The sequence below is a fragment of the Cnephaeus nilssonii genome (assembly GCF_951640355.1).
Source record: "Cnephaeus nilssonii genome assembly, chromosome: 16".
NCBI lineage: Eukaryota > Metazoa > Chordata > Mammalia > Chiroptera > Vespertilionidae > Cnephaeus > Cnephaeus nilssonii.
This window is the reverse complement of record NC_137087.1, coordinates 19,430,399-19,443,600: the sequence shown is the minus strand read 5'-3', so window position 1 is coordinate 19,443,600 and position 13,202 is coordinate 19,430,399. Positions and strand designations below refer to the sequence as shown.

At 45.9% G+C, this 13,202-nt stretch overlaps 1 protein-coding gene across 1 annotated transcript in view; it reads right to left on the bottom strand.

The window, feature by feature from the left end:
• Positions 1–12,824, bottom strand: part of PSAP (prosaposin) — a 31,789-nt gene extending 18,965 nt beyond the window's left edge. Inside the window, exon 1 of the mRNA XM_079793530.1 lies at positions 12,685–12,824. Within this exon, the coding sequence (XP_079649656.1) occupies positions 12,685–12,724 (40 nt within the window). The 5' untranslated portion in view covers positions 12,725–12,824. The remainder of the gene's footprint in view (positions 1–12,684) is intronic.
• Between the last annotated feature and the right edge of the window lie 378 nt (positions 12,825–13,202).

The following is a 13,202-nucleotide window of genomic DNA, read 5'->3' as shown; positions in this document are numbered from 1 at the left end:
GGCATGTACATTGGCTGCGGGCACATCCCCAGTGGGGGGTGTGCAGGAGGCAGCTGGTCGATGATTCTCTCTCATCGATGTTTCTAGCTCTCTATCCCTCTCCCTTCCTCTCTGTAAAAAATCAATAAAATATATTTTAAAAAAAAGAATAGGAGAGCCGGGAAAAAGAAACTCACAGGTTTCAACTGAAACAGGAAGTCTCTTAGGCCAGTGATTTTCAACCGGGGTGCCACAGCAAGTTTTAAAACATGCAATGCCTGACGGTTCAGTCAGGGGCACTAACCTCTTTTCTCTTAGATCAGTGGTTGGCAAACCGCGGCTCTCGAGCCACATGCGGCTCTTTGGCCCCTTGAGTGTGGCTCTTCCACAAAATACCACGTGCGGGCGCGCACGTACAGTGCGATTGAAACTTCATGGCCCATGCGCAGAAGTCGGTTTTCAGCTCTCAAAAGAAATTTCAATCGTTGTACTGTTGATATTTGACTCTATTGACTAATGAGTTTGCCGACCACTGCCTTAGATTGTCAAATTAAAAAGTGACAACAGCCAACGCAACAGCCTTCCATGCGAATGCCCTGTCTTGAACCATAAACGTAAATAGATTTTCATTTTATCTGTCATGTCACATAATAAGGGTGGATCTGATTGGTTAATTCTTGGTACCAGAAATCCTTATGTACAACCATGAGTTCCTAATTTTTTAAAAAAGTCACCTGGAAGCAAAAAGGGTAGTTAATTACTATTATCCTTTTTTTAAAAATCAATCAAAATTAAACCTATTTTGTTGTTGTTGTTAGATTGGCAAAAGTATATTTTTTGGTGTGCCACAGAATTTGTCTTAGGCTTAGCAAGAACCAACCAACAAGGATGGAGGTGGTCAGAAGCTGTGCTGCCCTCGCCAACATGCGTGGAGGGCAGGCACGGGCCACGGGAAGGGCAGAACACAGCTGCGTACTTTGCTTCCCGTGAAAGGGTGACAAGCACAGCGGGTCGGGAAGGTGAGGGCACGTGACGCCACTCCCGAGTTCCCTGAAGACTGGAAGTGTTCAGCTGGGAGAATGTTTTGGAGGTACACAGTCACTGTCAAAGGTGTGGGACACCTACTTACCACATGAGAGCAGACCTGTTCCGTGTGATCTGACCCCAGACCTCAGAGCAATGAGCAGAGGGTAGGGAGGCAGACCACAGCGTAAGGTAAGGAACACACTAACATCCTCAGGCACATGAAAAGGGAATGGCTTCCCTCGTTAAGTGATGAGCTCTCCAGCAGCAGAAGCAACCAAGCAAAACAAAATGCCCAACCCATGAGGCACTGATTCTGTGTAAGAGGGGTCCTGAGTGGCGAGCGAGGCCAGAAGACCTTTTAGGAGCTACAAGTCTTCATTCTTAAATAGTGAGGCAAAGGACATTTTCAGGATGCATACATACCAAATATATAAAAACTACCCTAAACCACGTTCTGTGGAGAAATTTCTCAAAATGCTGCCAGCAGAGGTTTCATCTCTATTCTCGCCCTCCCACATTCTGCCCCCAGATACCAACTTCCTTCTCTGAGGTAAGATGCTGAACTCTAAGAAAGTTCTTAGAACGTCTGCCTGACCCCTGGAGGCTTCTGATTAAATGTGTCCTGTGAAGACATGAACACTGCTCAGTGAGTCAAGCACTGTGCCTCTTAGCGGAAAGGGCTGGCATCGGCCCTCAGTGGCCAAACTCTGACAGGCTGCAATGAGAGAACGTAGCATTTCAGAGACCTGAGACCTACGGGCAAGTTTCAGGCTGTCTACGGGCTTTTTAAAAGACTTCACTCGTATTTCCCTGGGGAAGGGGTGGGTGCTCTGTTCCCTTTTCACTCTCCAGGCCGAGGAGAAAGTAAGCCATTCATCCCACAGGTAGGTCACTTATCCAACACGGGTTACAATGGAATTTTCCCGTGTGGAGAACGGCTGCCACAGCGGGCAGCCGCGCCGCGGGTCTGTGGCAGCTCCGGGAAAACACCTCGGGAGCCCGGGAGGAGGGCGAGTTGGGCAGGGCCGAGTGTTAGGTGCTCCTAGGAAGACTTCTGGTTAAAAGGAACTAAACCTGGAGTCTAGCGTGAGCCTTCTAAGGCAATTTGCCCGCCTTCCTAATTAAACGTGGCACACTGAAAAGGAAATAGGATCTGGCTCCAAGTCCTGTCCAAATGACCCTAAGCAATGCACTGTACTTCAGAGCTTGTTTTTCTTCTGTGAAATGAAGATAAAGCCACTGGTGTCCGGGAACTGTGAGAATCAAGATAAAATTACGTACTTTCAGGCACCAGAATACTATCCCTCCCCACTATTACGCCCTTACCATCATCTCTCTGGTATTTTAAAATGCCATCATCATTATAATCATCATTATCATCATCTGTGGTAGCAACAGGACCTTCCTCTGACCCATTACCTTGCCCAGAATAGGTGCTCCACAATCAGCTGAATCGGGGCTGTTCTACTTGTTTACACTTAAGTAATTAAGTGGCAGCTCAAGGACCTGGAGCGCTGCCCTGTATCCCAGCAACCTCCGAAGCGGCTGGCACTAAATTCAAGACCCGGGAGTCGCAGCCACACTGTAATGAGCCCAAGAGCCGACACTGAGTACTAGGTGCTTAACAGGAAGTCCTGCATGAGCAAGAACGAGAGGTGCCAGCCAGCACCCACAGTACCACAAGTGAAAAGCTTTCAGTAATTCATGAAATTGGAGCTACAGGCCGATTTTCCTCTGATCCCGATCAAGCTGCCATAGTTCACATTATTTCTGGAACCCACCTTAGAAGCCTCTCCTTGACTAGAAAGGTGAGGAGGCAACATGGCAACAAGACTGCTGAGTGTTGGGGGTAGACAGACCTGAGTGAACCCTCTGCTTTGCTGGCCTCTAAAACCAAGACCCGGACAACTTACTTGCACCACAATTACTTGCAAACTGTGGAAACCAGGAGTGCCTTTTCTCAGGAACTCTGTGAAGATGAATGAGAAACTGCCCAGTAGCTACGAAGCTCAAGTGTCTGTACATAACTGCTGACGGTGAGCTTGAGGGGAAGGACAACCAAGGAGAGGCATTCACATTCTCATTTTTATTCTGGGGCATAATTTAATTTCCCTCTTGTTACCTTTAGAGTCAGACAAAAATAGTTCAACTTTGCAATCTGTATCAGGGGAACAATTATTGCCCAATGTGGCAGAGACGGCTAGGTGCTCCCTGTATCTATTCTTCAGTCCTGTCAAAGGAACAACAGACAGCTACTCACACAGCTGCCACGATTAAAAACTCCACTCCCCAGTCGCTTTCACAGCATGCTCCAGCCATGAAACCACGTGCTGCTGATGGGATGTTAGTAGAAGTGACCACACCTTTAAAGACAAGTGTGATGGCTGGACCTTTAGCAATCATGATGGACCATGAAGAGGGGCGAGACCTCAAGGATGCAGAGCACGGAACTAGAAGAGGCTCCGAGTTCTGGGAGCAGAACCACCAGCCTCTAAACCCTCTGACACAGGAGCAGTCCTATCGTATTTAAGCCCCTCCTCTGCTAGGTCTCTGTCGTCTGCAGGCAAACCTAAGCCTAACTACATACCAGCTTGATCATCTACCTCATTCACCAGAAGAGTCTCCAAATGATAAGTCTTTACTAAGACGTGCCTCCAATGAGGCTATTTAAAAGCCCGGGTATAGGATGTAATTACTGAAGATTTTGAAAAGCAACCTCACAATGAAGAAGACCTTTCCTAGAAGGTGTATGTTATGCTCTATTTCTTAAGTCAGTCCATCTTATTTTAGCCATACAACACATGTTTTTCCTTTTATATATTTTAGGTAACACATACTAGATGCTGTTCAAGTCTAGCTACCAATGAAAGGGTAACAGAAAATGCATGCAGCCTCCTAGCACCAAGGAGCAGAGCAAATATTCCAAAGGCAGTGGATCTGCCCTCTGAGTAATGTATCACCATGGCAACAGGCACGTTGCTAGGAAACCAAGAGAGGCTAACCCCAGGAGGGCCAGCAGCTACCTCAGGTCCCCTGCAGTCAGACATTTCAGATCCCCTAAGAGCAAGAGATAAAGCAACATGGGCTACCTGATCAGAGCTGGTGTCACAAGTACCTTCTACAGCAAAGGTGGTTTTGGAAAACATTCTGCAGAGCAGAAGAGAAACACTGCCCGTTTAATCATTCAGAACAGCACACCTGCAGAGGCCGCTGCCGTGAACTGGAGAAAGTAAGGTCCAAATAGTCCTCTTATCACAAAAGAAATCCATGGCAATAAGGCACCTGCTCAGCTAGGCTGCCATCCCATCACCTCTGGCCCAGATAAGCTATTATTTCTGTTATGTAAGACAAAGGTTCTTTCTTCCCTGCTTCTCCTCTCCCACTACCGCCTTGCTTTTTTTAATTTTCCTCACAAGCCAGATCATTTTAAGACAAGAAATCTACGTGGGAAAGGATACAGAGTCCTCAGGCAAATTACCTTGTGCAATAACTGAGACACTGAGGGACAAGAATGCAATCTTCTTATACTGTACAAGAGTCATATCATGTGGCATAATTAATTTGGGAAAGAGAAAATCCTATTTGTTCATTCAGGAGTACTCCAGTCCAATATAAACTCCTGCGAGCCAAGCTCTTCTTCCAAAGTGCCATCCTATCAGGTGATGAAGAGGTGAACTTAAGTCACCTTGGGTAAGGTGATGCCACAAGTGGACCATGAAGAAGTGGCCCCTGGCAGTACTTACCAGGGTCAAGTGAACAGGTACCGGCAGGGGTCAAAGGTTCTAGATCCAGCCCAGGGTGCCGCTCAGGAGTTGATGCAGTGAGCCAGAAACTGGCACGGGCCCTATCCCATCCCTGCCAAATGGCAGGGTGGTCTCAACACTTGCAGAAGAATAATACCCTAAAAAAGATTTCATGCAAACCCCACTAAGGAAATTCAGTGTTACAGGCTTGCCCCATGTGATTGTTTATGAATTAAAGTTTCAGATACATGTGTGTCTACTATACACGTCACTTTTGACTTACATTCTGAGGCAGTTGCTCTGGATTAAATCAATGATAAGCAAAAAAAAAAAAAAGCACTTAGAACAATGCTGGATACACAATTAACTCTCAGTGTTAGGTACTGCGATGCCTGTAGTTCCCACATCAGCTACACCAGTGGCTCTAAGTGTGGTGCCGAGAACACTGAGGGTCCCAGAGATCCTTTCAGGGGCTCCGTGAGGTGAAAATTCTCCTAATTCCACGAGAAGTTGCCCTTTTCCCTCGTTCACTAACATAGAGGCATATGACGGTGACACTGCTACAGACTGAATACAAAAGCAGCCGAGAATCCAGCCAGGTGTCACCAAGATTGCAAAACTGTAAAACAAGCCAATCCTCTCCCTACACGTTTGTGTCTTAGGAAAACTTCATAAAAACCACATTAAATGTAATGGGTTCATTATTTCCAAAGGATTTTATAAAATTTTGTCAGCTTAATTTATAAGATGGTAAATATCAATAGATACAGCCCCACAAACAAAAGCTCTCTGAGGTCCCTCAGTAACTTAAGAGTATGTAAGGCTCCTGAAAATGAAGCACGTGAGAACCACTGAGTTAACACTTACAAACCACCAACTTCTGGAACAAAAAGGAGGGGAAATAGCTTCCTCAATTTATAACTGGTTCCTCTTTCAGATTTATCTCAAATCAAAGCCACCAGGGGTATGTAAATCAGGCTGGACTCCTGTGTCCTTACCACCCACTAAAATCCTCTGCACCGTTTTAGGGGTCCCTCTAACCTGGACATGAACTATTATAAACGTCAGAAGTTCACTTGAGCCCGAAGTCACCTCTGATTTGTCAACTCCTAAATACCATCTCTTAAAATTGATGTCAGTAAATAAAAGAAAATGCTTTACTTACTTGTGATACTTAGCACTATTAACATTTAAGTGTCCTGCACACCAACCCACCAGCACTTCCTGAGTTGAAGTCTACATGGCTACACCTCACACCACGGTCAGCAATGCTGAGCTCTTGGTGCCGAGCACTGCTGTACATGCTGCAGATACAGCAAGGGGTCAAGACAGCAAATAAATGTACCACAATGCCAGGCAGTGGTGTGCCAGGAGGAGAAATGAAGCCAAGCCAGAGAAGAGCAAGACTAGGGCAGGATGGCCTGGCCCCCGCAGACAGAGCAGCGGGGAATCTGATTAGGCAACACCTGAGCAGAGACCTGAAAGGAGGGAGCACGCCGCCTGGGTTATCTCAGACAGGTAGAGTACAGAATACAACGGTTCTGAGAACAATAAGGCGACGGGGCGGACAGCAGCCCTGACCTGACGGGAGGGAGGAGGGAGAACAGAGCTTTGAGAGGCAGCCAAGGGCCAGATGTCATGTGACCCTGCAGGAGAGCGTGCCATCCTGCTGCTGAAGGATAAGCGACATCCATAAGACTGGCCAAAAGGACTCTCTATAGTATTTCCTTCTATCTTATTTACGAAGTTTCTGTCTACAATGTAAATTATTTCTTTTCAAAAGCAGTATCTATCCAAATATAGCCAGAACTCAATTTAAAATTTAGAAGTGTCATTAGAATTCATCTCACTTCGGGCTGGCTAAATTTACACATCTATACCATGAAATACTCTGCAGCTACACTTTAAACAGCTGGAGGTAGGAAGAGATTAAGAAGATATGGCACTAAGCACAATGTGGTAATCTGGTTGGATACTGCAACAGAAACATGCAATTAGTGAGAAAATGGATAAATTCCAAATAAAGCTTGCAGTCGGTAACATACTGTCCTGATGTTAATTTCTTCTGACAAATGTACAGTGGTTCTATAAGATGTGCACACTAGCAGGAACTCACTGTGTTATCTTGGTAACTTCTCAGTAAATCTCAAATTATTCCAAAATTTGAAGTTTTTTTTTTCTTTTTAACGAGGTAGTAATAGGATCTAGTATCTGGATTAGCATGAAATGACCTCTAAGAATAAATAAAAGCAGAAATGCAAATAAAAACCACCATTTACTCTTCAAATTGGCAAAATTTAAAGTTTGATGTCAAGTATTAATGATTCAAGTAAAAAATACATATTTGCCAAAATCATTTTAGAGAGTAATTCAGCCATTTCTAGTTAAGGTGAAATATGTACAATCCACAACTAAGCAATTCTGTTCCTACGTATATCCTCCAAAGAAATGTCTGTCCATGTGCCAAGAGAGTGATAGCAGTTTGTAACAGAAAAATAAAACAAATGGTAATAACCCAAATATCTATCAACAGAATGGAGTATAAGTATGATATAAATGGAATATTATTCTGCAGTGAAAATGAAACAGAGCTATACGTTATCAACATGGATGAACCTCACTAGCCAAGAAAATACTAACCCTAGAACATATACAATATTTTAAAAATTTTTTTAATATTTTTAATGTATTTTTATTTATTTCAGAGAAGAAGGGGAGGGATAGAGATAGAAACATCAATAATGAAAGAGAATCATTGATTGGCTGCCTCCTGCATGCCCCACACTGGGGATTGAGCCTGCAACCTGGGCATGTGCCCTGACTGGGAATCAAATGAACCCTGATCTCCTGATTCATAGGTCTATGCTCGGTCACTGAGAGGCCGGGCTATAAAATGTTTTTAAATATCCAAAACAATACTACACACACTGATGAAGGTTACATTGTATCTATAAAAGTATAAGACCTGCAGGAGGCAGCCGATCAATGATTCTCATCATTGATGTTTCTCTCACCCTCTCCCTTCCGCTCTGAAATCAATTAAAAAAAAAAAAAAAAGACCTGCAGGAGGATGATAAACACCAATTCCAGGAGGGTGGTTATCTACGAAGGGAGATGGGGCAAAGGGAGGGTGGTGGCTAAACAGACTTACCCTAGGAATCACAATTAGTAACAAGAGGCCTAGAACCCGAGAATTCAGGTTACCAGGAACCAGCCCTGATCTGCTGGGCTGCTCTAATAAAAACTGAGTTTGGCAGCCTATAGGATAGACTCCCATCTCCCTCCTAACTGCTATCTACCCTGGTTTGTTTTCCTGGCCCAGTAATTATGTCCAGCATACATATTTATGGCAATTTAATTTTTTTTTTATTAAACTTAAAACAACCTTTGAAATGCAACACAGCAGGAGATACTACAAAATCAAGGGCAGAGAAGGGTCACTGTGCTGGCGGGACAAGGACATTGACAAACACGATACTGTTTTCACTCCTGGTACAGCAGAAAACCTTCTGGTATTCCCTACCTAAGCCCTGTCATATAGTGATTTATTAAAGCCTCACTGCAACCCAATTAGACAGGAATGACTATTACAGTGAAGGAAGCAGTTCAAGTAACCTGCCCCAGGGTACACAGCTACTGTCAGCAATGTGATAGTCTAACTTCTACTCCACAGTTACCATCTCAGCCTCAGCATAACGAATTATAAATTCCACAAGAAACATGAACTTGGGATAGATTATTTTTCAGTGCACAGGCCATTACACAAGGCATAATTCAGATTATTTTCTAGAACTTCATGGAACAAAAAGTAAAGCAGTTAGTACTTCTGAAACAGTTAAATTCTTCACCCTAATCACTATATTTATCATTGTTTTAAAATGGTGTGTGTGTTTAAAAAAAAAAAAAAGGCAAGGTAATTAGCATTCTCTTCTGTTGATTTAAAGAAAATCTAGCCCAGCCAGTGTGGCTCAGTGGTTGAGCATCGACCCATACACCAAGAGGTTGCTGGTTCAATTCCCCATCAGGGCACATGCTCAGTTTTCCCATTCGATCTCCAGTAGGGGGTGTGCAGGAGGCAGCTGATCAATGTCTCCCTCTCATCGATGTTTCTATCTCTCCCTCTCCCTTCCTCTCTCTCTAAAATCAATTTAAACAAAGAAAAGAAAATCTAGACCTTCCTTTTTGGTGGCAGAACCAAATAGGATCCAGAGAGCAAGGCTTAGAGCAGTGATGGGCAACCTTTTGAGCTTGGTGTGTCAAACTTCGCCAAAAAACTGAGCGTAACTCGGGTAGTGTGTCACTTTGAGGAAAAAACTAACTCCAAGACGCTAGTTGCAAATGTTTCATCCTCAGGAGCAGCAAATGTTTCATCCTCAGCATGCGGCCGCGTGTCATCAGAAATGGCTACGCGTGTCAGTGCTGACACGCGTGTCATAGGTTCGCCATCACTGGCTTAGAGCCTGACGTCTGTAACCTAGAATGCCCAAGGTCGAAGACGGCCTCCAACAGCCATGGCTCAGGAGTGGCTTGTTTTGGCCGTGAGAGCTTCCCGTGCCTTATTAGGCGGTTACCCGCCCCCCACCCCCGCCCCCTTTGCCCCAACAACAACCAGTCTGCCCTTCCTCTTCCCCATTGTCAAGTTCGGGCCTGGCATTCCATAGTTTCAAATACCAAGAAAATGGAGGAGCAAGTTCAAGTTCTCCTTTCCCCAATCTAGAAAAACCCAGATCACGCAATCCAATATACCCTTCAACTCTCACAGGAGGGACAGGATACAGCTTGTCAAATGTAATTCAAGCACTTACCAAATCCTTGCTTGGTTAATACAAATAAACCCTCCTGAATTACATCTTCACAGTAAAACTGATTACTGATTGAAAATTGACAAACAGGGTGTCTATCCAAAATTCCTGGCAGGTGAGAACGGGAATTCTGTTGATATTCAGCAGACTATGACATAAATTCATGTCTTGCATCATAAACAGCAGCAGCTATCAAATGAATATACAGAGGTTGTCCCCCAAAAATGTACATACTTTGAATTATAAAGGCGGTGTTTATTAAAATACATTTCCTTTTCAAAATGGAGCGATCAGCTCTTAAAAGTGTGTGCACATTTTTCTGGACACCCTGTGTTTGTTCACAATACACCTAGCATCCCTAGAGAGCCTCCCTGCCTGTGTGGGGCAAACACCCTTCAGCTGGCTAGCCATTCCACGGGTGCCAGCAGCAGGGGCAGCCTGGCTTCGGAGGGCAGTACCACACCATGCCCCGTGCTTTTACACATAACACTGATCTAGCCTTTTCCACTGGAGGAATCACCCAACCATATGGCCTTACTGTAAGATTCCTTTATAAGAAGTTCAAAAAGAGCAGCCGAGTTCTTACATCTACGGCGCTAAAAGCTAACAAAGCTGTCTCCTTTGGGGCAAGCAAACAGGGTGGTGAATGGACAGGCCTGGGGCTTCTGGGTGCTGCTCCCGCTCGACTCCTCGACCCTGGGGGCTGCTTATGCAGGGGTGTTCACCTTGTGGTAATTCATCAAGTAATACACTGAAAATGTGTCTGTTTCCTGAGGGCAAATGACAACCCAGTGCGTTTGTAAAAAGTTAAGAGGTTAGTATTGATGGGAGGCTAGGGAAAGAGCAGGCATCGGGAGCCCTGGGTTCTGATCCTGACCTCGGTCAGTGGCCTGTGATTTGGGAGAGTTACTTCTGAGGGAGCCCTGGGTTCTGATCCTGACCTCGGTCAGTGGCCTGTGATTTGGGAGAGTTACTTCTGAGGGCCTTGGTGTCTTCATTCCTTACAAAGTGGGGAGGTCAGATACTCTCCAATTCTCTCGGCATACCATCACTTCCCTTTATTTTTCAGGTAGGGAAAAGGAGGGACAACTAGAGGGGCAGAAAAACAACTCAAAAGCAAAGGTCTCCACCACGAGGACATTATCAAAACACAACCTATAAAGCTTTTCCAGATTCAGAACGACACTGGACTCCACACAGCAGCGCCATGTTGGAAGGGCAGGTTCTAAGCACCTCCGGGAGCAGATGGCGGCCGCAGCCACGATGCTCCTTCACGAACAGCATCAGTATTACTGGAAATTTTGGAAATACATTTCCAAAAAAGTATGGCCAGAGCTGTCAAGGCAAGTCCGTGTTTATTAAAATACATCCATACACTGTGTTAGCGGCATGACCTTGGCATAACCCTAACAGCCTGGCAGCAAGGTTAGAGCAAGGCCATTACAGCACACTCCCACTTACCCAAGTGTGCAGGGAAGCGGGCCTCTTGGCTTAGTTAATATTCTGGTTAACCATCTTCCCATATCAACCAGAGAATTTTACATTTCCAAAAAATCAATTCAGTTCCTTTAGAGTGTTTGAGTGATTCAGACCTCTTAAAGGTCTCGTGAGGTGTGACTCACTGCCTAAGAACAATTGTTTAATGGGGGGGGGGGGGGGGTTGCAGGGGGACTGTTCTCAATCAGTATAGAAAATTTAGAGACTAGCATTTGTTTATTACACCACCCATAAAATAACAAGCAGTATCAGCCCGAGAAATAAATTTTCTTCAGGGACTATAAAACCAAAAATCCTTCTTTATAAGCAGTTCACCTTTCATCGTCTACAAGTAAAACAAGTTTAAGAGCTTGGTTTAAGGTTAAGAACACATTCTTGTGAGTTGCTGAAAGCGAACATGAGGAAAAACACCTTCAACCTACTTCATCTGTAAGTATCCTCTTAATTCTTTTGTTACTGTTTATTGAAATCTGGGTGGCTAGATGATACTTAAAATGGAGGCTAGACCCTAAATTACATAGTTAATAAAGAGAAATTTAGGCTGGCCCTAAAGATCAGGTTTATTTCCCTCAGTGGGCTATTATCTGAAAACACCCAAATCTGTTTGTAACTTAAAAGTCAGTGTTATATAAATTAAAATCTGGCTCCTTAACTATCCACTTATAAACTGAAATCTGGTTCTGTCACTATCAAACTACAGAAATGTCTTTTTAAGTAACCCAATCTCACTCCTTTCCCTTTACCGTGATGATTTAAATGGGGTTAAGATGTGAGGGCAAGAATTAGGGGAAAGGGAAGGTCAGGTGACATGGGGAGGGCACTAGGGCCCCTTCTAATTCCAGGAAGACAGTGCAGCTGGTACTCAGGCGTGGCCTTCGGAGCCTGTAATGATTTTAACAACCAGTCCCATTTCAGGGCAATAAACAGGTGTACGAATACTCATGTGCTCGACTTCTCCCATACTTACGTTTTCCCCAAATGTAGGCCACTGCTAAAACCGGCCAACGGCTGTGCAAAGACATTTGAAAGCATGTGAAATGAGGGCTCCATTGCAAAATCATCCGGATCATAAACACCCCGTATCATCTTCAAGATGTAGGGTCAAGAATATATATACGAAAAGATAAGCATCAACACAAGATGGTAGAGTGGGCTTTTATGCCTCCTGCAACTTCAATGCTCTTAAAAACTGGGGCAACTGAGGCCAAGGGCCAGTGTGTCCGACTGGATGGGGCTCCATTCCATCTCCATCACGTGCGCCCAGCGCGAGCACAACACGGCTGCGGGCGGGCTCACCCCCATAGCTGGAAGGGCAGCCTGGGGGGGAGGGCCGGGCCGCCCCAGCCGCCCTGGGCACCAACTGGAGCCCTGAAGGAGATGCCGCCCGCCTCACCCCTCCTCCCGGCCCCAGGCCCTAAGCGGCCGGCCTGGGGCTTCTTCGCCGCCTGCCCCCCAGCCAACTCCCGCAGCCCCTCGCCGCGCAGCAGGTACCGGCGCGGCGCGTACGCCTGCGCAGTGCGCGTCCCTCGCCAAGCCCAAAGGGGACCCGAGAGGCGAGGCCGGGCACAGCCGCTCCGGGGCGCGAGGGCCACGTTCCGCTGGGGACACCCTCCCAGGCTGGGGGTCCCAGGTCTTACCCGCGCCCAGCAGGCTGGCTAGAAGAAAGAGAGCGTACATGGCGACGCCGGGCTCCGCAGTCTGCAATGCAGGGCGTCAGCTGATCTCGGGGATATAAACCTGCCCAGCCCCGAAGCCGCCTACCGCGCAGGCGCCAACTCCGCCCCGCCCGGGCCTGCCCAGCCCTCCCGCAGCCTGACTCAGCGCCTCGCAGGGCGCCTGCGCGAAGGGGAGGAGGGGAGGAGGGAGAGGATGGGAGGGAAAAGGGGGGAGAAGAACGTGTAGTGGAAGAGAAGGGAGGGGTAGTCAAAATGAAAACTAATAATTGAATAAGTCAATGTTTGGGATTACATATAATATATTTTTATTGATTTCAGAGAAGAAGGGAGAGGGAGAGAGAGAGAGAAACATCAATGATGAGAATCATTGATTTGCTGCCTCCTGCACGCCCCACACTGGGGATTGAACCCGCAACCTGGGCATGCGCCCTGACCTGGAATCCAACCATGACCTCCTGGTTCATAGGTTGACACTCAAC